This window comes from Trichoplusia ni, chromosome 1 (assembly GCF_003590095.1).
Source record: "Trichoplusia ni isolate ovarian cell line Hi5 chromosome 1, tn1, whole genome shotgun sequence".
Taxonomy (NCBI): domain Eukaryota; kingdom Metazoa; phylum Arthropoda; class Insecta; order Lepidoptera; family Noctuidae; genus Trichoplusia; species Trichoplusia ni.
Genome location: NC_039478.1, coordinates 2,476,589 through 2,503,469, shown reverse-complemented (window position 1 = coordinate 2,503,469; position 26,881 = coordinate 2,476,589). Strand labels below are relative to the sequence as shown.

At 34.3% G+C, this 26,881-nt stretch overlaps 2 protein-coding genes across 5 annotated transcripts in view; one reads left to right on the top strand and one right to left on the bottom strand.

Annotated features, from left to right (window-relative positions):
- Positions 1–4,577, bottom strand: part of LOC113508359 (type I inositol 3,4-bisphosphate 4-phosphatase) — a 28,009-nt gene extending 23,432 nt beyond the window's left edge. For all 3 annotated transcript variants that reach the window (XM_026891350.1, XM_026891342.1, XM_026891359.1), the window contains exons 1-2: positions 4,215–4,577; positions 474–629 (exon numbers count right to left, since the gene is read on the bottom strand). In XM_026891350.1, coding sequence (XP_026747151.1) covers positions 474–629; positions 4,215–4,332 — 274 coding nt within the window. In that variant the 5' untranslated portion in view covers positions 4,333–4,577. The remainder of the gene's footprint in view (positions 1–473; positions 630–4,214) is intronic.
- An 851-nt stretch (positions 4,578–5,428) lies between these two features.
- LOC113508374 (importin-7) lies at positions 5,429–23,622 on the top strand. Of its 2 annotated transcripts, XM_026891372.1 has the most exons (15): positions 5,429–5,625; positions 6,659–7,210; positions 7,295–7,479; positions 8,682–8,855; positions 9,207–9,352; positions 9,798–10,601; positions 11,098–11,321; positions 14,016–14,192; positions 14,500–14,636; positions 14,878–15,080; positions 15,486–15,628; positions 16,103–16,153; positions 17,860–17,971; positions 18,888–19,031; positions 19,345–23,622. In XM_026891372.1, exons 1-15 carry the CDS (start codon positions 5,542–5,544, stop codon positions 19,398–19,400), a joined length of 3,192 nt encoding a protein of 1,063 aa, XP_026747173.1. In that variant the 5' UTR covers positions 5,429–5,541; the 3' UTR covers positions 19,401–23,622. The 2 variants fall into 2 exon arrangements, with proteins under 2 accessions (XP_026747173.1, XP_026747182.1); XM_026891381.1 differs by lacking the exon at positions 16,103–16,153 and having other exon boundaries at positions 5,430–5,625.
- Positions 23,623–26,881: the final 3,259 nt, after the last annotated feature.

Below are 26,881 nucleotides of genomic sequence, written 5' to 3'. Positions count from 1 at the left end.
AGACGGACTTAGGCTCCCCATTTCGGGAACTTTTGTTAGCAAAGGTTAATTTGGGTTATTATGGGAACAATACAATAAACAAATATTTTGTATCTTATTGAGTTCTATCGTAATTTTTCTTTTTGTATGACTTTATTATCTTTGTTGCTGATGTTCAAGTCTAAGCTAATATAAGCTGACCCGGCAAAAGTTCTTTTTTGCCATATAAATTAATTATTGGAAAAAACTGTTAGTATCAGTAGTAACAACATCACAAATGAATAAAAAAGGAAGTAAGTATTAGCGGTGGTACAACCCTCATCACTTCGAGGAATGAGAACAAGGTAACTGATTCTCAGTACTACTAAGTGGGCATATAAATAAAATAAAATAAATCAAGCCCTTTCCGAGGGATATGGTGACTAATTTTGTAATACGAGAATTTTACTGTTTACTTTAATCTTACCAAATTTATCTATTTAAACAAGTCTTACCGATATGGAATGGCCAATGACCATTTTCATCTTGGGATTGCACTTTGACTTGATGATGTCCTAGTACTATGACGCCCATGGGCTCGTACCATGGCTCGGGACCCTTAAGATAGAACAGCAGATTACCCCGGAGTCGAAACCAGCGTACGGAACAACCTGGAAAGAAATACGAACACGTTTCATCCATAAAAAAGCAATAGTCGTTTTGGTTAAGCTAGTTCCTCTTCTACGACAGTTCCTTGGGTTGCATGATATGGAACAAAGAAAAGTAGAAGAAAATAGCACTTAGACGTAACTTCATCGTATTGCCAGGAACGAGGAATTGTAATCAGGCTTGCTTTATCCCGTTCTCAGATATTGTCTCTTGTAGATTGCAAAATCTTGTAAAATATTTAATATCCAAACATTAGCAATTTTTGTGCGTCATTGATATAACTTCTAGTGCGTTAAACATCTAAGTGCTCCATAATTTTTAACGTCATTACGTACGTAGAAAATTCGTTAACAAACAATCTGAATCATACCTATCTATACGCATTTATATCTATGTATATCGGAACACTCCAGTTATCAAAATGTCTCGCAAAGGTCAGAGAATAAACTATTAAGAAATTGTATTAAAGCACCCTAATGTTAACGATTATCCGTAGGTAGGAATAACGAAAAGGTTACTAGGTATAACTCGCTTAGAATTCGGCAGGAAATCACAAATACGATATCAATATTTACATATCTATACAGGACACGGCACGTGTAACGAATTATAAATAATGATAATGATATTTGAGTTCACGTCAAATCAGAAATAATGATTATATTATTTATCCCAGCATGAGCGAGGTTCGCAATGATCTCAATTCAAATATTTTGTTAGAGGAAAATCAAAGTATTTATAAGAGATTTCATGTTATTAGGGCTAATAATTAGGTGTATAATAAGCTCAACATTACATCGATACCTACTGATATTATAATAGATATATTCTTCATTTCCAGTTTGTCGAGACAGTTACTATGTCCAAAAAGTGGCCACGCCATCGGCGACAATATGGGCTTGCATTGGGTCCGTTTATGTGCAGGTGAACGAGCAATTAGGGCACGCGGAGTAATGAGCCATACCCTGGTCAGGACCTCACTCGCAATTGATATTTGAAGGGTTAAAATATTTTACTCCGCGGAGGAAACCCAACTTCTGTTCGGGGTTCAATGGGTACAATATTACCCACATTCACAAGAATTCAGACAACCTAACGCCTATAAATTACCTGAAGTGGACTCTTTGGAAAGCCATTTTTCAATTGCGATTGCAATAGTTTTGAAATAGGTACGAAACTATATGCAATATAACAGCAAATATGTATATAACAGTATATGAAATAAAGTTAGATTTTTGATAAAATTTCATTTACGTTTTGATTGATTGATGGAGAGTCGATTAGTCCCAACAATACAATACCCTGTAAAATGACAGTTATATACCTTTATAAGGTTAAAAATGGAAAATGAACTCAGGGCAACATAAAATCGGGATAAAAATATCTATCCTACGCGTTAATCCTGGATATAAACTATCTGTGTACCAAGTTTCGTCTAAATCCGTTCAGTGGTTTTTGCGTGAAAGAGGAACATAAAACCATACCTATAGACACGCGTCGATAATATTTATAGAATTAAGATAACATGTACAAAAATAACTACATAATTGCATTGCACATAAACAATTCATTTTTAAATTTCCTCAATAAAATAACTTTGGATAACGATTTACACATTAAAATACGTAACAACATGACGTAAATAATTATAATCGATGACGTCAACGGATTTAAGTGCGTATTTAACTGTACAAATATGTAAAACAATAGGGATTAGTATTCGAATGGCAAAATAATAACAAAGACAATACTTCAATGGTACTTTTTTGTTTCATTTGTAAAGTATTGTTAACAGATGTAAGATGATTGTGTAAACTAACGTTGTCAATGAAACTACATGACAAAAATAAGTATAGTAAAAAGGGAAATTCTATTGGCCTTACTTAGAATCATATATTTCGAAATCAGAAAACTGCTGGAGCAAATATGCTGTTTTTTTTCTCTACTTTTCGTAAATTCTAATACAAGTTGGTGGTGGACAATTGAAAAACTTTTAGTGAATTTCGTAAACAATAAATCTATCTTCCTTGCTTAATAAATAGTTATTTTTGTTTAACAGTGTTCAGTAAATACAAGGCGGAAGCCCGTTAAAATATGTTTACACTTCAGATTCTTAAACTTATCACTGACCTCATTCTTGGAGTAAAAACAAACACATGTTTGAATGAAAAAGTTTACAATGTTACAGAGATAAAACAGATGTTGATAATAATAGATGTTTTAACCTATAGCGTGGTTAACTTGAGGCCGTAGTGTATGGGTTTATTTAAAACACTGGCTTGGCCCTTCACTTTTATCTTACTGCATTCTTCCCATACAATTAGTGTTATCTCAATGTTATTTAGCCATATCTGGTTCACATCTACCTTTCTACTGGTGCTTCTCTTAAATACTTTTTATGCTAGTATATATTATTACTGTACCTACATAACGAATCATTCCTGAACACATCTAGTATAAAAAGTTTTTAAAATATACCATCAGTTTTTGATGCTTGTTTGTTCAAATAAAGTGACTCTAGTTTTATAAAGTGCTGGCCCACCTCGAAAATGTATTTATTCTTTATCCTTCCTGTCATTTTAAAATATTTCACTGTTTACATTTACCTTACTGATGCTTCTTATCTGAATGCTATCTAGTTTAAATATTAATATTAGATAAAAGTATTTATGTTTTAATTGCTGAACTACTCATATAGATAATGCGATGTAACTATTGTACAAACGGAAGATAATATAAACTTAATACATCAAAACAACATTAACTATAATTATTGATAGATATTCATTTGTTTATATTTATTTATCAATAATCATTGAAGTAATGTGTTGGAATGACTAATTATTATTTAATTTATATAAATTAATATACACATTATGAGTTTTTATTTTAAAGCTTGAGAATATTATCTCAGGTATTCATAATATTATTGTACTCATTACTGTTTATTAAGAATGAGTTTTACACTTTTTCGTTATTATAATATTATTGTTAGAGTTGATTAGTTTTAGATGGCACAACTACTGTAACTGGGTGTCAGTTAGAGGATCCAGACCTTGTATGTCTTTTGTTAGTTTTTTTAATATTACATATTTGAGTCTACTTTTGGTTTCAAGTAATTAAATATATTATGTATAGACTTAACTCATGTTTTTGGTCCTGTTATAAAATATGTACTAAAGATTATGGTTTTTAGTTAGTATGGCTAGCAGAGAAGCACATTGATTTGATGACATTAAGTTTACTGAAAAAGAGTGCTACACACTCAGCAAGAATAGGTATATCTATGTACAAACTAAAATAAATAGATTTGATATAGAATGAAAATTAGTCACTGGTAAATGAACAATAAAAGTAGAGAACTTGGTACCTATACAACACTACGTGACGGTTATATTGAATCAGTAAATATATTACGATTATTTACAAAATCACTCAGTCAATTTATAAAAGAAAATTTGTTTTTCTGTAGAACCTAAACATTTGAAACAGTATCTTTTTTTGCTACTGTGATTTTATTGTTTTAACTCGTGTAAAGGCAGGTAATTTAGGTCTATTCTGTGTTTAATGAAATGGGTAGAACTTACCTTCAGATCTCCTGAAAAAGCCATCCTGCCTTTCTTTCAGGATCAACACACCTTCACGGTCGAAGTTTTGCGAAGTCTGGGACGCTAGCGAGACTAACTCCTGTTTATTGTATCTCATATTTATGAAATTTAATACATGAATATCATCACTTTCAAAGGTGTTTTTTTCAAATCCCGTCAAGGTGATTTATTGTAAGCATTTATTTTTGTTAATTTTGATGTTTACGCCATTTAGGCAATAGATGTTAATAGGTTTTCTAATATGTAATTTTACGGCATTGTGGAGCTAAATTTGTTTAAAAATTTAAAATAATCTCGAATCTGTATCAACTGTAATTTTTGGGTATGACTGCTTTGACTTGACTGACTGGTAAGTCTTTTTGCTTATGCTCTATGACCAATCTTGGCTTTGGCATACTATAGTGGTAAGGAGCCGTTATCCGCGTAGAACAAATAAGACACATTTTACAAATTGTCAGACGTTTGTGCTATTCCTAAATGATTATCTTCATTTAATATAAATCTATTTAACATTAATGTGTATGCGATCTAATAATAATTCATCAAATTAAAGCTAGCTGGGATATCATTGCTTTCTGAATGTTTTCAAACATACTGTGACCTAAATTGAACATTTTGGCATATAATTATCTTGACTCATACTATATCAAATACTATATAATGAAAAGTATTTAGCTAAAATAATGTGAATGATGTATTTTTCTTCTGTGTCCGACTACCAGGTCGTCGGAATTTCGTGCTCAGAAATGTTTTTAGCTGCAAGCACTGTTTTCAGACCGTTATTTTATCAAATTTTCGCTCTTGTGTTCCCCGTCTTTCATTCCGATACCTTTAACAACACTTACACTTCGCTAACATTAACACACTTGCTAAAACTGCAGACTGGAAACTCTTTTAAACTATAGTCTGTTACAATGATTCTTGAAATTTATTAAAGGTAGCATTAACTAAGATTGAAAAGGTTCTATAAGTTCTTTGTCAATGTTATTTAATATTTATGCGTAGATAGTGTAAATAAAATACTTATCAGGAATTAATAATCAACTAATAAATATTGCTAACAAGAAGTAAGTAATTTAGTAAGAATAAACTGCGATAGTCTCAATCTTTAGTAAACCATTTATGGGTAGCTTTATTGGGCAACTTTCAGTCCTGTCAAGTGAATGGTTTCATTATTTGTCACGTGACATTTCCTGCATCATAGACAAAGCGTCTTTTTTACTTCCGAATACTTCCACGCCCGGCGGCAGCTTGTGCTCTCCTGAAAAAAATATTTATTTTGTAATTTAATGATAATTACTTAAAAATGGACACAAGAAAGCTGACTGAAATTTTGCGTGGAACTATCGATCCCAACCAGAGGCAGCAGGCTGAAGAACAACTTGCGCAGGTGAGTTTTAAATTCGCATTCATCAACCACATGCTCGAGTATTTCATTATTCGACCAAATTACATAGCCAGTAGAAATGTTCGTACGCGGTACATGAGTAAGTGACTTCTTAACTCTGTCGCATAATGACATGCCGCGCTGGTGTGATAATAAAAGGCACCATGTTTTAGCGTCTTAGAGATTATTTGGTTTTATTAGAGACGTATTCTGGGCATGTATTTAGAGCTATCTTTATCGGCATACATTTCTATCCCGTAGGTGCATCTAAATGTGTGGTTATAATGATAGCAACTCCTTACCGAACTTGAACAGTTCATGTAAAGTCATTAGTTACTATAAATAGATCTTTTATTAATCGGAGTTTTGAACAGTTTTGCCGCGTTTTATTCGTATACAAAGTTGCAGAGTTTTAGCTAATGAACTTATAATGATCTGATTAGGTTAACTAATATTTATGGCTCATACAAGCAAAGTTCAAATTGGAACTGCATAATTTCTGTATAATTAACTTTTTGGGGGGAAACTGGGTTTGATGTACATACAAAACTTATTGCAAAGTAGTATTTGAATGTGTTGGAAAGTCCATACATAAGTTTTCAATGAATGCCATTTATTTCATAGAATTAAACTGTTTAGTCTTCAGTTTTGAAGTAACTACTAACCAGTTCCCTTGATAAAAAATAAATAAGTAATAAATAAATTTTAGTTAAAATATTAACACCCACTTATTCCAGTATCATACATTTTACATTCTATTTGGTGTCTGAATGTAAATTAAAAAGTACAAAGTTATTTTGTATTATTATTTATCATCATAAATCTTTAGTCTGTAAAGCTTATTCTATAATAGGAAGCATTTTAATAACAAAATATTTTTTGTAGAATATATTATTGCACATAAATGTTTAAATGTTGCTGTTTATCATAGTAATATCTCTTGTAAGGGAGAAAAAAAATATAAATAATATGAATTACAAGAAATTAAAACTATTCTACTAGTCCTGTAGATGTGATCAAGAAATTTCTATTTCAGATTCATAAAATCATTGGCTTTGCACCATCCTTGCTTCAAGTGGTTATGCAAAATGATGTACCAATACCAGTACGTCAAGCTGGTGCAGTTTACCTCAAGAACCTCATCACATCAGGCTGGCAGGAGAAGGAACCTGAGGAAGGAGAGCCTATACCATTCAGCATTCATGAACAGGACCGTGCCATGATCAGAGACATCATTGTAGACGCCATTGTGCAAGCTCCAGACATAATAAGAGTTCAGTTGTGTGTCTGTCTGAAAACCATCATCAAACATGACTTCCCAACACGCTGGACACAGATTGTTGATAAAATTCACATATACTTGCAAAACCCTGAGCCTAACAGTTGGATGGGAGCTCTCCTGTGCCTTTACCAACTCATCAAGAACTATGAATACCGTGTTACGGAGAAGAGACTACCTCTAATAGAGGCAATGAACCTGTTGCTGCCAATGATGTACAATTTGATCGTGAATCTCCAATCTGACCCTTCAATTAAGTCTGTTCTTATACAAAAGCAAATTCTGAAATGTTTCTACGGCCTTGTTAAGGTAATCTGTCTAGCATTTATATGTTTTATGAACATACATAATTTGTTGTATAATTATAATTGTCATATCTAAAATCTGTTACAGTATATTCTGCCACTTGACCTCATTACAAAAGAAATTTTCACAAAATGGATGGAAGTGCTTCGCTCTGTGATGGAACAGCCTGTCCCAGAAAGTACCCTGCAAGTGGATGAAGATGAACGCATGGAGTTGCCTTGGTGGAAGTGCAAAAAGTGGGCCGTCCACACTTTGTACAGACTCTTTGAACGGTAAGACTTCATATACCTTTTGAAACATTTGTAAAATGCCAAATTCACAAAATATTGGAGTAAAATTAAAGTCATGTAAAATAAGTATCATAATATCACATCTCTCTCATTTTATAAACAAATATTAATAAATTAACATTGGAATCAGGGCTTCAAATAAAAACTCATTAAACATTATTTAACCAATTAGCTTATTTTAATTATTAACTGTTGCACAAAACACTCTCTTAATAAGGATGTGGCTCAGTATGGTAGTTACATACGCATTTTTTCGCACAGATAGCTGTCATTATAACTAATGAGAGGAAACAATCACTTGAGAAGCATTTAATGGTATTGTTTGCAATAGCACAATGAACAGTTTAATTCAAAGGGCTAATAATTTTCTTTGTCTCGCTCAAGAAAAGTTTGTTGAAGTAAAGCCATAAGTTACAAACTTTCTTTCTTAGCATAAACTGTTTATTTTGCCTCTTTCAGTCTTTAATTCCCTTCTTTCTTAAGGTGTTTTTTTGTTAGGGCTACTTACAAAATGAAGACATAGTTTTCCTCAATTTACTTTCTATTTTAATAGAGTGGTTTGTTATAAAACTCGTTTTGTATGTTAGGTACAATTTTTATCACTGCAGAAAAATTGTGCTGCACATTTCTTGAAGTTTAATGAAAGTATTACTATTTAGAGAGTATACAATGCAAGTTTCGTAGTGATCAGCTGGGTACCAACATTTCAACCTAAATTACCCTTGTACAAACTAGGCCAACAGTTTAACCACACAAAGAACATTTCAGTGTATAATTCATAGCAAAATTCAATTAAAATCCCCTTGGTAATAGGTAATAACACTCGTCATAACGACTAAAAAACTGTAAGCGAAAACCGATAAATTGTCGTGAATATTTCGTTGCTTAACGATGCATTAACTGCAAATTAACCCTTATTGCATTGTACTATAAACTACACTATGTTCGTGTTGCATTGTTATTTCCCTTTTGTATGATAGACAATATAATTTTATTCAAAAAGGCCTTCCCTTATTGAATGATAAGTGCTAAGTTGTGTTTGCAAATAACAAGATAAGTTATTAGTGTTATTTTACTAATTAACTTATGTTAACTTATTGCTGTCGTGTTATGATTCTAAAGACATGTTTAGTTTCTAATCTATCTTAATTTATGTGACTAGGTTGTTGTTTGTTGTTGAACAGGTATGGAAGTCCAGTCAATGCCTGTGAAGAGTATGTCCAATTTGCTGAGTGGTATCTCACTACATTCACTGGTGGCATTCTTGAAGTTCTCCTGAGGATACTGGACCAATACCGCAACAAGGTGTACATATCTCCAAGAGTTCTGCAACAGACCCTGAGCTACATTGATCAGTGGTAAGATAATCCACTACCTAAGTTATTCTTGTCATACAATAGAAGTTACATTGTGTACAACAAAAATACATTGTACTGATGACAATGCAAAAGGTTGAACTGATTTAATCTTTTAAGCCTCCAGGAATACATGAATAAGAAAATGGTCACAACTAATTGCGTCAATCTACAAAAATAGAGTTTCCCTTCAATCAATGTTGCCTACCTATTTTGCACGAAGGTCATAGAACATTTAAAAATAGTCGTAACCTTACCCCTCGCTGCATCTAAGGTCGTTGAAATGTCAGAAGAAATAAATAGTGTAAGAAATGTTAGGCTGGGTTCTCAAGGTTATTTCCGTGTTTGTCGCAGTGTGAGCCACGCCCACTCGTGGAAGCTCCTGAAGCCCCACATGTTCGCCATCATCCAGGACGTGCTCTTCCCGCTCATGTCCTACTCCGAGTCAGACGAAGAGCTGTGGGAGACAGACCCACACGAATACATACGGATAAAATTCGGTAAGATTACACACTTACTTCATATTATGTGCAATCATATTCACTGTTATTAAACACACAATTATCACCATCGATTTTGCTTCCTTGCAGTCTGCAAACTCCTGTTGGAATATAGTAATACTTTTTATTATTTGTTTATATAAAAATTATTATGTACGACGGGTAAAAGCCGAAACAACACTACAATTTATCAAGAAGGTTTAGTTTAGTAAATTAAAGACTAAATAATTATCACATTACATTTCATTTATTGCACGACATCCAGTATTACCGACGAAGTTCATGACTTTAAGATCTAAAAGCACTGCTTTTGATTTTTTCATTATGTCAACACCATGTGCAAAAGTTTCGGCTTTTACTGCATCATTTGATTCAAATAACATTTTATATAATAACATAATATTTCGTTAACATTACTTGACACTAATTGTCATAATATTTTTAGATATTTTCGAAGATTTTGTGTCGCCTGTGACCGCCGCACAGACACTTCTTTTATCGTGTTGCAAAAAGCGCAAAGACATGCTTGGACGCACGATGCACTTGTGTATGGAAGTACTGACAAGTCGAAATCGCGAATACGAACCAAGACAGCGCGATGGTGCATTACATATGGTAGGCACATTGAACGATATACTCATCAAGAAAAAGTTATACAAAGATGAGATCGACTCCCTTCTCAGTCAATACGTATTCCCTGAGTTCAACAGCCCTCTTGGGTTCATGAGAGCCAGAGCTTGCTGGGTCCTCCACAGTTTCGCTAGCGTGCGCTTCAAGAATGACCAACTGCTTCTCGAAGCCGTTCATTTGACGGTCTCTGCTCTTCTCAACGACAAAGACTTACCTGTGAAGGTTGAAGCGGCTATCGCCATTCAGATGCTATTGTCCTCGCAAGAGAAAGTTCACAAATTCTTGGAGCCTCAAGTGAAGCCCGTAACAACGGAACTTCTTAAAATTATTCGCGAGACTGAGAACGACAACATAGCTAATGTGCTGCAGAAGATTGTACCTCTATACACTGAGCAGCTAATGCCAATGGCTTACGAAATCACCGATCACCTGGCGACCACATTCAGCAAGGTTATTGAGACAGACTCTGGAACTGACGAGAAAGCTATCACGGCAATGGGTCTGCTCAATACCATGGAGACAGTTTTGAACGTTATGGAGGACAACCCTGAGATTATGGCTCAGCTAGAAAAGACGGTATTGCGCGTCGTGGGTCACATTCTGCATCACAATATCATTGGTAAGCATTTATGTGGTTATCTTTGCTTTGACGTCATTGATTTGTTAATTCAGCCGGTGACAAGCGTACTTTTCCTACCTCGTTCAAAGATGTATTTAGATTGACGCCAGTGGTTTATTCATGATTTGTCTTCATCGATGAATTTTAAAGTAAAATCCATCATTGTCGACGTCTGTATATTTATGCAGACAGCATGCTTGTTTTGATGATATTTGCATAAGTAGGCTGGAGTTAGGCGTGCTTCATATGAATTTCAAACTATTAACACAGTAATATCCTGTTTATTTATTTCCGTCCTGTTTCATTGGATTATGTATATTATGTGAAATTGCGTCAATGATAAAATGGTAGTAACTGCTGAGTGCGGACCGTAAATTTCGTTCAAATCCTGAAATGGGGCAAATATTGTCACTACTTCTATTTTAAAACATTAACAGATCTCGAAATTGCGGTTAATTTCTATGAAACTAAACGGCAATAAAATTTACATCTGCAGAGTATTACGAGGAAGCCATGACGCTGCTGTGCAACCTCACCGCTAAGACTATTTCGGAGGACATGTGGAAGGTTCTAGAAATGCTCTACCAAGTGTTCGAGAAAGAAGGCTTTGATTACTTCACGGACATGATGCCGGTGCTCCACAACTACATCACTGTCGATACAAACGCATTCCTCTCCAATGAAAACCATATCCTTGCTATGTTCAACATGGCTAAAGCAGTAAGTAAACCTACTATATACGACAAATTTAACGACAAAAAAAAATACTCACTAATTTTAAAATCCTGTCGCGATCTCAGCATCCTAAACAACTGCATTGCGAAAACGTTAGTTATACAAGTAATTGGATGACTAGTAATTTTGCGCATGGTATACTATTACTTAAGAACGGATAAAGACGATTTATGCGAGTACAGTAATGAATTACGATGAAACTATACTTATGACTAGTTTTGAAGTTGGTCTAGAAAAAAAAGATGAATTACTGAAAATAATGTTTTAGATTATACTGACCTATTTTAATCTGTTGCGACTTTTATGCACATAAGTTGTTAGTGTATGCGATTGCGATTTTATAATATTTCAATCATTTGATAACATTTGATCCGCTTATTAAATCATCCAACCCTGCCTTCTACTCAAGTCAAATAATTACGTCTGTGTATCATAAATACAAGCGGTTAAAATCTGAACTTTATCGTCTGGTATTGTAGTTTACACTCTGATAATTTAATCCCATTACAAAATAGTCTATTGTCATCCAGTTTTATCCTAACTCGAATTAAACTATTCTGGGCCAATTGGGATCTCAAAGACGCTTAGTAGTCGTTTTTGAATTTATTCACATCCCTATTGAATTGGTGAACGGTAATCAATACGCTAATACTTTGTATACAACGCTATTTCAATATCGTATAGAGAAACATGAGTAAGAAATGTCAACGCGTAACGAACTGCAAATATGTTCTGTGTTAATGAACTCTGTCTAACTGGAACGTGGCCAAACCACGTGTTATTGCCGGCGTATATGCCTTCCCATGTTATCAATAAAGTGCATAATTATTCGATACACAGCTCAAAACACTGAGAATATCCAATGTAAACTATCCGCGACTGTGATAAAGCATAAAGTTGCTTAAGTGCCTGTATAAATGTGTGTGTGGAAAACAGGCATGCGTTTCTCAGCTTTGTTTATTTGTAAGATAAATATGATCAACTAAAACAGAGTCGTAAATGCTTTGGTTCTGATTTTCTCAGAACTGTTAATCACAATAAAGAAAGCGCTTGGTCGACATATTTATTAGTCAGATAATAAGTTGATTTATCTTTTTGTGAGTCAAAATAAACGCGGATGTTAAAGGTACATTCTTGAGAATTCCGAATTTTTATCATATAATGTTCTTTCAGTCTCCACTTTTCGTAATACTCAATGGATTATACCAACACAAATTATAAAAAGCGTATTTAAAAGTATGATTGTCTAGACGCCTATTTTGTTTTTATGTTGGCAGAAGTTACCATAAATCTGTAAAATATTACAGACTAGATATTGATATTCCTAATGTCTTTTTTACGTACCTTGTTATTATACTGCGCCTAAAATTAGGTTATTTTATGATTTATGAGTGGAAAAAATGATGGAAATGAACAATCATTTTGTAACGTCTAAGAAAAATAGCATCAATTTATTCACAATGGAATTGCATAGCAGTAATAAGCATCGTCATTAGGTACTAATTTAGTTATGTCATGCGACTGAGGCTATGAAATGCGGCGAATAATTTATCGTTTACTGATAGAGATGTTCTATTTTCATTTTCAACCCGGAAATCACAGCAAATACAAGTCTTGCGCACTTTATTATGGACAGTGTTACAATTTAATGTATGCAATGCCTATTTAAACATGCAGTGATTGGTATTGATTGAATGGTATCAACTACAGTACTGAGAGATCTCTTAATCAAGGCTCTTTAACCCTATTGTTCCCAATAAAAGTTTATTGATATACTTGACAATATTTTTGCATTGAGAAAGTGAAACACTTATCAGTACATTTTCACGGCAAAGAGCAAATTTAATGAAGCCAAGTCAAAAATGACTTATTATTTTGCGTTTAATATCCTTTATTCATAGATTAAATTTGGATATCTTTGGAGATTTTTTTTTTGTCCTGCTTGCTGTATGCTGTATTTGATTACGTATATTTGGAATATTATACAATTGAACTCTTTAATAATAAATTGTCGATGAATATAGGCTTTTGGCTATTAGTTTTTATTTAGTCATATACAATCATGATCGTAACTTCTTTTATCGCATCTATTTTAAGGTACTTGTAATTCTTATTTTAAATGTTTTAGCAATTGAATAGTATGTTGCTTTTGATTCGATTTCTATTATTATTGTAGCTATGCTGTAAATGGTTCATAAGTTATTTCGAGCTGATTTACGACCTTTTTATATCAGTTTCTTTTATGGGTTCTGTTACTAGTCTTTGTTGGTACCATAACACTTTTGGTACCGAAAACATTCGTGCTGTAATGTAGTAAAGTCAGATACTAATTAAACAAACATTAGTTGAATGCGAAGGTCATGGATCCAATTTGCGAATTGTTCTTTTACGTGCTTGGCCTTTGTCAGCTTGTAAGCGAATTGCTGCTATTGTACATATATTGTGACTGTCGCTCTGCGAGTGACGCAATGCAAGCATTGTAATACAAGATTATACTTAGTCCTTTTTGTAACAAATTTCTCTAGAATAGGCCCAATCGTATTTCGTAATGCTTTGCTTTTCCGTTGCTGAGCCACATATAAAATTTTATTGCGAAACTTGCATTCAAAATAATGGTAATTAAATTTTTAGCATCTGTATGTTTAAAAGCAAATATTAACAATATATTTGTGTATCCAGGTGTTGAATTCAGACGCTGAAGACGACTCCGAAATCTATGCTGCAAAGCTTCTAGAAGTTATGGTGCTGCAGTGTTCCGGCAAGATTGACAACTGTCTGCCATCCTTTGTAGAACTGGTGCTTAACAGGCTCACTAGGAAGGTCAAGACTTCCGAGCTTAGGACTATGCTTTTGCAGGTAAACTGTTCTTGGTAGCTAGTTGTTAATGACATTTTTACAAACTTGTTTGTTTTTTTTGTATGACATTAGTAACTTCCTGTTTCATTCCTGAACGAAGGCCTCTTCTTCCATTTAAAGAAATATTGAGCATTGTTCACCACAATATGAGTTGACTATTCAAAGTTTCCCTAAATTTCGTCTAAGGTACTTCAAAAAGTTAAACAAATTGCATTCATTGTCATATAGCAAAGTTATTGTTTGTTGCTTGTCATTTTAATTATTATTAATTAAAGTATTAGTCCTAATGAATTATATTTACTTACAGGTTCTAATAGCCATACTGTACTGCAATCCACACCTCCTGTTCTCTATTCTTGACAAATTGCAAGAAGCTGTGCCTAATGCATCCATCACGCAGCACTTCATTAAGCAATGGATTCACGATACAGACTGCTTTTTGGGGTGAGATGAAATTTCTATTTATCAAATTAATTATACTTCAATAAAGCTGAAGTTCATTTTCTCCGCTTAAACCAGTCAGCTACTGTCTACTGTCTACTACTGTCTTATTCCTGCTACTCGGGATGAACAGTATCCTGAGTTCAGCTAACTATTCCGTTCCCTTCTACTAAATATAAGAGTGGTTCTAGCAAGCCTTACCAAGACAAAAAACTTCATTACACTAATTCTATTCTCTTTACAGGCTGCACGATAGAAAACTGTGTGTCCTCGGCATCTGTACGCTGCTAGAGATGGGGCCACAGCGGCCCAACCTAGAAGAGATCTTGCCGAAGTTGCTGCCATCCTGCCTGGTGCTGTTCGACGGCCTGAAGCGCGCCTACGAGGCGAGGGCTGAAGCTGATGAGGAGACGTCCTCTGAAGAAGATGAGGAGGATGAAGACGAAGGTAGTTATGGCCTTGAATACATTTCTGTTTATTTATATACTGGTGGAGATATTAATTAGAGTTTTGAAGATAGATCTAATTGATAGCTTAGAAGTAATAAATTCAGAAGATTTTTTAGCCATAATATGATAATATCCTCATAATATGACTTCTCGATTATACCCGACAAACACAAAGCTAGTGTAAATCATGTAGGGTTATACATTTTTCTGTATGCTCAGCAAGCTGTAATTACCTGGAATATTCCTAGAATGTGCTGATGGTAATATGGTTATGGAAATTCTTCAGAGAACACCCCTAACTTTAAATTCAATCAACACCCAGAAAAAAGTGTTCTAACATTTATAAACTTGAACTCTTAACTATTCCTAAACATGACATTTAGAAAAAAAAATACATTTTCAGAGGTGCTATCCAGCGATGAGGACGATTTAGAAGAAATGAATAACGATTATTTAGAAAACTTGGCCAGAATGGCGCTCAAGAACAGTGAGGCGCAAGGTGTCAATATGACCGCTAAGATCGAAGATTACGATGAAAGTGATGATGTGAGTATATTTTCTGTCAAGTTATTACCTGTTATTAGCTGTTACCTGCTCATATTAGGGTAGAATTCGTACCATGTCTTTCTTTACTGGGTTGGATTTACCTATATTTCTTCTCTACTTTTGAAACAGTGATGGGCTAGGTGGAAACCTCTTTCGCACATTTACTTAGCAAAAATTTACAAATAACCTGAGCCCCCAGACGTGTCAAGTCTCAAGCACTGATTGAATCGTTCAAATGTATTAATAAAACGATATTTTTCGATGGGTTACATGGCTCTGACCAGACATCTGAATCAATTTATGCTATTTGATGAGCTGATGATGACACTTGCAGAAATTTCATTGGTCCAAAGACAGATAGTTTTGTAAATTATAGTAATTATAACTTTCATTCAGCAACACCCAAGTCAATAGTAATTGATCATCATCGGAGATCGCTCATCAATAATTAAGAATTTAAACTGTATCTAACAGCATTCAAGAATCCTGGGATTGGCTGAAACGACTAGACCATTATGGCAGGATGTAAGCGTTCATTGTTTAAACAAAGTTATCAATCTCTGATAAGTAGTTTTAAAGTAGATTTAAAAACTAAAAGAATACAATGTACAAATATTAACAATAGTCTGCTGTATTTAGAACTAATTATTCTTAAGACTATAGTCCGATTTTTAATTCAAGGCAGTAAAATGACATTTCCAGTGTGGCAGGTTTTTAATTCCAAATAAATAGTGATGTGTTAGAATCGACTTATTACAATCAAAAGTTAGTCGAGCTTACATTTTTTTTCAGATATCAAATTAGCTCTGTATATAAAAAAAATATTTACGACAATTAATCAAAAGACATGCACGGTGACTGTTTTTAAATGTAAAAAATAATAATATTAATTTAAATTTATAAAATTAAAGCCAAATGCGGTGCTGGTATAAGATGAAGCACCTTACCATGCAAGAAAAGTCGAGCGCATCCAACTAGAAACTGGATGAATTCTGACATTATGCAGTGGTTGGATGAAAAACAAATTTAATATCAACTTACAATTATAAAAGCCCAATTAATAGAAATAGTAAATTTTTGATACATAATAAAATAAAGCATGACTAAATGTCATCATCGTAGTAAGAATTCCAAACATCACTATTGTAGCGGGTCACCCTTTTTTGTATAAATGACAGTTGCAATTGTCATTTTACTGCCTCGAATTAAAAATCAGACTATAGTGCATATTTGAACATGTAAAGACAGTTGTTGGAAGGATCTGAATTCAGATTTTTTCAGCATCAACAAATGCTGGGATTCATAAAAACACTTCTTTAGAAAACATTACTTCTTTATTGTCAGCATTAAAAGCAAATATATATTAATAATTTACACTAGAATCCTAATCAGAAACAATTTTGAAATTGAAGTAAAACAAATGCGAGACAAACTCAGGTTTAAACGAGGTTTGAATGCAACCCTTGTATGTACAAAGGTTGCATTCAGGTGGATCCCCTGTTCAGTTCTGGTAATCTAAGTGTGATTGTTTCACAGCTTTAAGGGACAGTAGACCTGAGTATTTGATATTTATTTCACCTCCATCCTTTGCTGACAATAAGGTCTTGAAAGATGGACGTCAAAGTGATCCTATAAGAGTCCCATTTTTTTCGTTGATGTATGGCACCCTAAAAGTTATGAATAAAGATCTTATTAGCTGCAGCAGGAGCAACAAAGGTCTTGTTGCCTGGTAATATTATGTAATTTAGTAGTGGAGAGGTTCATAGTTTGTCTAGTCTCATTGGACATAGTTAGTCACCTCAGTCTCATCTCGGACAGTCAATTGAATCGCTCACTTAGCAATCATAATATTTACAAACAGTTTCAATATTTTCATTACAATTACAGTAGATTATGTTTCGAAACAGCTCTTCTCAATAAAAATTGAATGAGGATCTGGATTGGTCTGGATCGAGAGTAAAGGTTGGACGGGTTGCTTGATCAGCAACAAGAGATGGTTAATAAGCTGCCGTGCCAAACTAACACCGTATAGAGAAAACATTATTCAACATGGCATGTAAAGCCTGATTAGGTTAAACATCTCCTGTTGCTGAACTTGGTCACTGTGGTTGGTTGGTAAGGGGCCATTGTTGCTTACTATCCTGTTACAGATCTCAAGGTTTCAGTTTGGGTTCATTCAAAGTTATTTGTTATTTCTATATCTTTTTATAATTTTATAATTATTTCAACAGGACGATGACGATTACGACGCGGAGGACACGGCGATAGAATGTTACACGACGCCCCTTGACGAGAAGGACTGCGTTGTAGACGAGTACATCAAATTCAAGAACACGCTCCACGGTATGATAAATTCATTAAAATCTCTTTCAGTCACGGGTTTACTTCATGTGAAGAGACCCAGTCCTTTGTACAGGCTTGCACGGGGACACAGGTCCCACATTTAGAGGCCTTGTTGAGAACTTTAATCTTAAATGTGATGGGGTATCTACCAGGGGCCATCCGCCCCTGCTCTATTAAAGAACTATTATTATTCAATTCAATAAAAAGATTCCAGCACGGCAATGGCATGTCCTTGTCTTCTCTTATTTTTTTCTGAATTTCCAGCATATATTCTTAGACACCTTTTTACGCAACAAGAGCATACTTTGCCATTCAAGTACTTTATAATAAACATACATAGAAGTAGCACTCAGGACACGTTCCATTGAACACATTTTATATGGTGGGCATGAAACCATCACCTTTATGTGACAATTGTAATAGGCCCGAGGATGTGATACATGTGTTGATGGAATGTGTACAATACCTCTGCCTGAGGAGTATGTTGATGCCAAGCATTCGATTATTGAATGGGGGTGTCAATGTACGTTTGAAGCAACCAGTATCTGAGGAATGTAAGGTTTTGTATGGCTTTATGAAAATTTGCCTGAGAGAGCGGAGTGAAAGAATGGGGAACTATGTATAAATGAAGTAATTATACTGAAAGCACCCATCGGGCTGGCATAGTCACCTTGAGTGTACTGAAGCCTTGTCTACAATAGATTAAAAAAAAAAGTAGCACAGACTGTCTCGCAGTTCAAGTTATTATTTTGATTAATATTGCTTATACTAAAAAATGTGCTAGATAGGTCATAAACCTATCGATTAACATAGTTGAGCTTTGTTGGATATCAAAATTGATCCGTCCTACTAACCTTCAGATATTTTTAGTCATGTTTAGTTTAGAGTAGGTGTAACTAGACTGTTGACTTTACAGCTATATCCGCGAGCGAGCCAGCGTTGTACCACGCTTTGACGAGTACTCTAAACGAGGCACAACAGAAGCAGTTGAGTGCTGTGTTTGTATTGGCTGACCAGCGCAAGGCGCAACAAGACAGCAAGCGTATCGAGCAGAGTGGAGGTATGTTAGCTACAAGTATTTTGTTGCGTCCACAGTAGATTAATATATTATGTTCACCACTTTCGTGAACAAACTTGTTTTTATCAGACCCAACATACAACATTGCATTCATTTGCTCGGGCAGTGGAGTATGGAATGTGATATTAATTCTCTTATAGCCATAAAAAAATGTGTGTATGGGGTCTAATGAAATGTCAGGAACAGTTTTAAACTAAAATCCCAGTTTACTATAGAGTAGTGTACTTATTAACGAATACATCCGTATATAATACACCTTACATGTAAATAACTCATGAATATTTTCTGTTTCCAGGCTACATGTTCACCGTGCCAGCGCAAGTACCGACCAAATTCAAATTCGGATCGTAAGCGTATCACATGAAACAGTTATCGTTACTCTATGTTTATCACACTCGTTGAATATATGTCTTCTTCGTTTTGCCGCTTACGCTGAGCCCGTCACAATACGTTGGGTTTAAATTGTTCGTTATACGTTTTAGCATAGCATATCGACACTTCACAACAGCTCGACTCGAAAACGCCAGTTTTTAAATAAGAATAAGCCGTTTTTGACGTCAAGATAACACTATTAACGCCGGTATACTTAAAACCAATTGTAAAGCACGGCTTTAAATTTCCCAGTGAGGCTAAAAGCTAGTTTTCTTAGCTATCGCAGGCCGTTGTGGATTGTCTAGCCTGAGACCTAAACTCAAGAGGATCATATATTCAATGTGTGCATATTTTTAATAGTCTATTTCATAAATGTGACACATTAAAACAATTGTCCTAAATAGTTACAACATGATTAATTAGGGAAATAGGATTAATGTCAGTTTAGAAGGCCTGATCATAATTTAAATAGATTCATGACGTTGTAACTATTTAGTCGTATGAGTACTGATATTGTTCTTCGTACATAGTGAACAATTTACATTACAATGTTTTTTTTTTCTTTGATTTTAATAGGTTAATTAATTGCCGCGTGTGATCATGATTTAGTTTTTGAAGCCGGTATTCTGTTGTATCCGCTTTTTACCGAGGAAGATGCAATATATCTTTACAACTTATAAATATGAATTTACAATATCAGTGTTTCATGATTGATGTTGAAGTGAAGGAATCTAGACTGCATACAAGTGTCTCAGTTCTTAGACGCTCCACGCGTTGTCGATGTATCGGGAACTTATATACACATGTAATATATTCAGTTTTAAATATATGTTCGTAGGTGGGTTCCGTATTTGTTTACTTGTTAGCAAAATGTTGATGTATCGGAGGTTTACGTTCATTAAGCAATAATGATGCATTAAATTATTTACGTATAAAATACTAAATATGTTCTCCAGACCTAACGACGGTCGCGGCTGGTTGTGCGTGCACGTGTATTGGTTTAACGTAACTGTCTTGTGTACGTAACGGTTATTTACAGTGACAAGTCTTGGTCGATTTAAATTGAATTTTACTCATTGTTGTATTGACAAGCGCGTTTCGTTGGTTATTGTTTACAGACTGAGTCAGCCGAGCGTGGCCGGGTTTAGCTAGTTTAATATACAAGGAAATTTCGTAGTGCTCGTGGCGAATGCTCCACCGACGTAGCCGGGTTCGCTTTAGCTAAACATTCAAGCTCCTTTCACAAAGTTAGCTGCAAATAAATGGTTAAAAACCTTTCAACTATTGACAATGGTCCATCAACGACCAGATCTTTGAATAATTATTATAATAATACTGTTACATATTTCTTGCGTAAGATGGCAATCGAATGGGGCCAGCGCCGGTATTCAGCCAATTATATAGCACCCGTCATATTACCCCCACTCCTAACCTAAAAAATGTCTGACATATTAGAAATCAGAAGCGGATTTATTTATTTAAAAAAGCACAGATTTATTATCTAAACAATAAATCTTGTCTAAACAAAAGGGAGAAACCAGAACAAGGCTTAGCTAATTAGTTATTAAAATATATGAAGCTTGATGGCTGCACATAATAAATAAATTAAGTAGCAATATTTACAAAGTTAGTTGTCATTTGAAAGTTATATATCATAAATATGTTGAGTTATGTTAGAAGTAGGTACAGGAATTGATAGTAAATAACATTGGTCGATTATCAACGAATTAGAGGCATATATATATACAAATATGTATAACGCCAGTTAGTAACTCCCATTGCAGAGCAAACATCTCCTCTCGTGCGGAGACTGAACAAGAGTTATAATAAATACTGTTGGTATAATAATATATATTGTTAATTTTAACTTGCTGTAATACGGAACCCTCGGCCTTAGAATTTGAGAATGTTTGATTCTACCGTCGTTATTTATTAAGAAATTAGCTATGTTGTTATCGAGGAATATACAGTTGACGTGTAATCGAATTCACCCCGATCTAACGTCTACAAAACGTACGTTACCGTGTTGCTATGCTGATTAATTCTGTAAGTCGTAAGGATCGTTAACGTATGTATATTGTTAAACTACATGCCCAAAGTAAAGCATTCACACCATGTTCTACAATTACCAAGTTTTTACTTTTCTAAGCAAACCTACTCCGCTCATTCAAGACAAAACTTTCTGGAGTAATAATATAAAAAAAAACTAAATCGGCTTTACAGAAATGCTCTCAAATTAAGTGAATAAATGAAATCAACGTAACCCATTCCGAAACTTGGCTTGTAATGAGAAGTAACTGTAAATTGTAACAGATTGTCAGAGCTTGGCCGCGTCCACCTCTGGCACATTATGTGCAATTTATAGTCGCAATGCGGTCTTGCTGGATAATTTTTTTATATATTTGTTTTTTATCGGACATAGTATAAAATACAGATTATTATAATGTTTTTGCATATAGAATATGCATTGACACATCTGGCAGTTATCGTTCAAACATGTTTGTATTAAGTTTTAAAAATTTATTGAGTAGTTGGTCATAACTTTGTTATTTCTGTATACAGTAAGCTTGACTACGCACCAGTAGTGACAGGCAGAATGTGTTATCTCAATTAAGCAGTTGCAAATGCAATTTGTGTTAGCGAGGCAAATAGCCTTTCAGACTTAAATAATTCTGATTCTAGAAAATACTTCTTGTAGACTAGTAATTACTATTTATGAAATGTTTTCACATATTTCTTAAATATACAACCCGTTTGTAGGGCAACTCAATGATAAGTAGATGTATTGAATGTATATATTTTTTCGTCAATAAGGTTCAATTTCACGCATAATAAACAATTGAGTGATATAACTCTAGTTTGGGTGAGGCGAATTCATCTTGTTATGTTTGAGGTTTAATCATGTTCACTTAGGATCGTTGGACTTGTATTCGACCCTATAAAAGTTCACAATTGGTGTCGGGGCATGATGGCAGTCCCCTTTTACTGGTCTGCCACTGGTGTCACAAACCTCGTAAATGTTAAGCCAAGGTATACCATAATATGATGTGAGTTACCCTGAACAAAGGCTTAAAGTAAACGATAATGATCAATCATCCGGTTAAACTTTGCGAATTTAATAGCATCACATATCTATTAGTCTTACCAAATACTTACATTAATTGCGGAGGCCTTGTCAAACCATTGTAGGCAGTTCCCGCTTTGCAGGCAGTAAGCTCAACCCTGAGAGACGTGTGACCAGCAAACCTATATAAATAATTGAATGAATTTCGTTGTCGCCTGCTAGAGTTGCGATAAGACTGTTATGACGATACTAGACATAAACATCACAATATTCTATTTATATCAGCGATTTTATTTATCGATTGACTCCGTGTTGAGTTGCCGCATCCATCTTCCATTTTTACGTACATGTATCACACAACTGACTTCCAGTAAATAAATTAAATACATTGAAGGTTTATAAAGCTGTAAGACGTAGCTCGATCCAACGTGTCCTTCATATTGGAAACTCGTAATCATTGTGATTGGATATTAGCATGTAAGGCACGGAAGACTACAGATGTGGGCAAAGCTCGTATATTTTTTATGCAATAATGTAATGTTGAAGCAGATTTGGCAAAGTCCAAGGATTTCACGCTATTTATTTATTATTAACAGCCTTATACCAAGCGAGAGTTCTCGATATGTTTTTTTTAATCGATCTCATAAAACATACTCAAACCTTTTCATGCATAACTAACTATAAATGATTTGTTAACTCTTTAGAGTCGGAACTGTAATGTACCTTGTTTTGTACAGGTGTAATGTTCGTATGTTCTCTGTGACTTTTATAATGCAGGTTTTATAATAACACATGCATACAGTGAACTTTAGTCGTTGTTGGGTATAGTCCACCTTTACATGTTTTTGTAATTTGATTATGGTTGTATTTATGTAGTTAATACAAAGGTTACAAGTATGCCTGTGATATTATTAATTTCTACATTATAATTATGGTGATGTATTGTTGTTACTTGTAAGTCGGTGGAGCACCGATTAACTTTGTTTTTTTTTTTGTAAACATTACTAAACCCCATGTTCAAATAGTTTCGAAAACAACACCTTTCTGTCATTAAAATTGCCTGTGTGATTTCTATATTATTGTTCTGTATCGCAGCTTAGATGTATACACGATTATAAATAATCTGTATTTTCTATATATTTGTTTTTTACTTTATAACCTAGAACAAGAAAATCATGATTATCGTTAGACAATAAAAAATATTTTATACCTTATTCTATGGACTATCCTACGGAATATTTACCTTTCCAAATCTTCTATCATATTAAGGCTTTGGTTGTTTTATGATAATTTCTTACATAGTTAATCGACCTCCTCAAACTAGGTCCTCGAAAGATAAGCTTTATTAAATAAAAATCTTTTTGAAGAGCTTTTTTTCTATAGAGATATCTATAGAGACTGTAGCAGAGAGGACAGTGTTTTCGACCCAACCATATACTTAGTTGGAAATTTAGAAAACAGTTACAAACATTTAATTTAAATCCTATCTTGTTTGCTGACAAAAAAGTAATAATTCAAGTCTTAAAGTGGAATTATTTATCCCAACATTTCAATAAACCATAAACTGCATCTATAAACTGGTAAAACCTTGGAGATTCGGATTAGGAGTGATGGAGTCTGCAGCTTTAGCTTCAGTGAGGTCTGTATGTGAAATTGTGAAGTAAGTATACTGAAATAGTAAGACATACGCTTTAGACAGATTATAAAATATAAAGTATATACTCGATTAATGGCGCACTGGGGCTTTAAACTTGTCACATAGGTTATTTATAAAATAACCTTTTCATTCTAAGTATTGAATTTGGCTTGCTGGTTAGAAACTAAAAAAAACAGGCCAAACCGTTGCCACATTGTAAAAACGCGTTGATGGGAATCAAACCCACGACATTCCGACGGACTATAAACCACTAGACCCAAGGGAATTAGGAATTATGAGGACAACGTTGAAGGAGTTCTTGGTTTCGCCTGCAAGACTAGTAGATAGTCCGTTTGGCAAGCCATCACTTTCGAACCCGGTTAGGCTAGGCTGCTACAAATATAATTTGAAAATGGTAGGTAAGTACACTGTGGAGTTAATTGCGCCGTTTGTTCTTCACAGCTAGTAGGTACTCTTAGGAAGCGACGAAGCGGGGGCGATACGGGGTGCTGGCTAAATGTATTTTGAGACGTTATTGAGCAACACATACCGTTGCTTTCTTTTTACCATTCAACAATTTTGAACCATATCTCCGAAGGCGGACTATGTGGCTTTATCATAGGAGTATACGTAAATGAACCTTATCAAATTGTTGGAGCACCTACTAATATTTCTTTTTATCGTTTACTTATCATTAATGCGAAAGTATATATATGTATATATATACTTTGTTCCGTTTAAATGCCTAAGACTCACTACTACACTATATGTTGCTACTGGTGCTAATTTGAATAATTTTGTATATAGAATGTCCCAATTGAAGGGAGTTGTTTAGGGCCAAGTTAATAGTGTAGATTTTTGCCGCTGCCCAATGTTACATCCATTGACCTCCTCTCTTGTATGTTCAAATATTCCATTTGTCGTCTCAAAAAGAAATATGTGTGAAACAAACTAAATTAGTATTTATTCTCTGCTGATTTTGAACAGTTTGACTGTGGACTCCGGTTGAGTCTCTTATAGTAACGCAAAAATACTAGTACAATATAAACATATATATTGACTTGAACAATGAAAGTAAATGAATAAGATTCATCAAAAGAGAGAAGGATTTGCTATCTTCTCAGAAGATAGACACTTATTATCAGCCTGTAAATGTCCCGCAGGTGGAAAAAGGCCTTTTCCCAAAATACAAAGAGAAATATTTAGCATTACCAGGCGGGCTCCCATAAATCTGGTTTTCTCAGAATGTTTTTCTGCAACGCTTGTCAGCAATGATTTGCAATACTTTAACAATATTTTGATCTTCTTTTCGTTGATACTTACGTCTTATCATCCAAAAGGTAAGGTCTATTGCGATGCTTACAGTTTTCAAAGAAAGGTTGAGAACCTTTAACGTTGTAGATGGTTCACATATTGAGAACCCTATCAGATGTGTTCATACCAAAGTAGCTACGACGGCTACCACTAACGTTACGGTAAAATTAATTCCTACCTTAATATAAGATACTGATTAACTACAGTTTCCATCAAAATATGTATAGGAAAGAATACTTACAAGTAGGTTACTACTTACTACATCACATGAATGATTTCTTTCCTCTAAAGCTGTGTGCCACTAAAGACGGTAAACGTAAAGCAGGTAAACTATACTCCATTGGTTTTGTTTTTACCTCAGACAATAATACAGATCGCCTAAAATTCAATGTACTTAATACATCAATTAACCAAATCCATAGTTACCAAATCTAAATCATCACTGAAATAAGCCTTTTATTCATTTAACATATTGTGTTTAAAAAAAACTTGTATATTGTTTATCCTTTTTTGGGTACCTAAATAAACGAATAACAGTAGACGAGTGGGTATCTACCTGTTAATAGTTTTAAGCAATTTATTCAGCTGAAATTACAAGATACTGACTACTTAATAGCAGGGTTTTAAAATGCTTCAAATAAGAGACCACATAGATTTGAATCATTATATTTATACTTCCACACTCTTGAAACCTTTGTAATTATTTAGCACACAAATATCGCTAACCCCCCAAATAATCATTCTCAGGCAAGTGTAACTTTCATTCTTAGTCAGCATCGAGACTAGATCCTGTTCTCTCACCAGAACTTAAATCTTTTTTCTCCAACCCCGTTTACCAGTTGATTGAGACACTTCACTGGCATTTAGCAGGCACTCAGCAACTTTGAATAGCGGAAATCTGAAACAGACATAAAATAAAACGTTAATAACGTCGTTAACATACCCTATGTCTTTTCACCCCTCGATTTCTCGTTCCCCTGTTGATGTTAAGAATACTCAAGGAGGGTTTTCGAATTAGATCGTTATTGCTTTTTAAGTACAAACATTTGCGTTGAATTAGCAATGGTGATGAATTAATAACTTCATCGTGAATCGCTTAAATGTAGTTTTTTATGATTTGATTCAAACTGATGGATGTTTATGTAAAGGTTTTGGAAGAAAACTGTGACTAAGTTTCCTTGAATAGGTTTTCTGATATGTTATGAAGAGATTTATCATACTACGCATTAATATTTTAAATGCAAAAGTCTGTATGTTTGTATTTGTGTTTCCTGTTTTTTAACGCGTCACGTTCAAATAGCTGTACCGATTTCGATGAAATTTAATATAGAGGTAGCTGAAACATTTGATTATGACTTATTCTACTTTTATCCGACTGCGTTAACGGAGGGAAATGTTCTTGCAGCTATAGCAGACATGCAGGTTAGCAAAGCTGCCAGCTAAAGC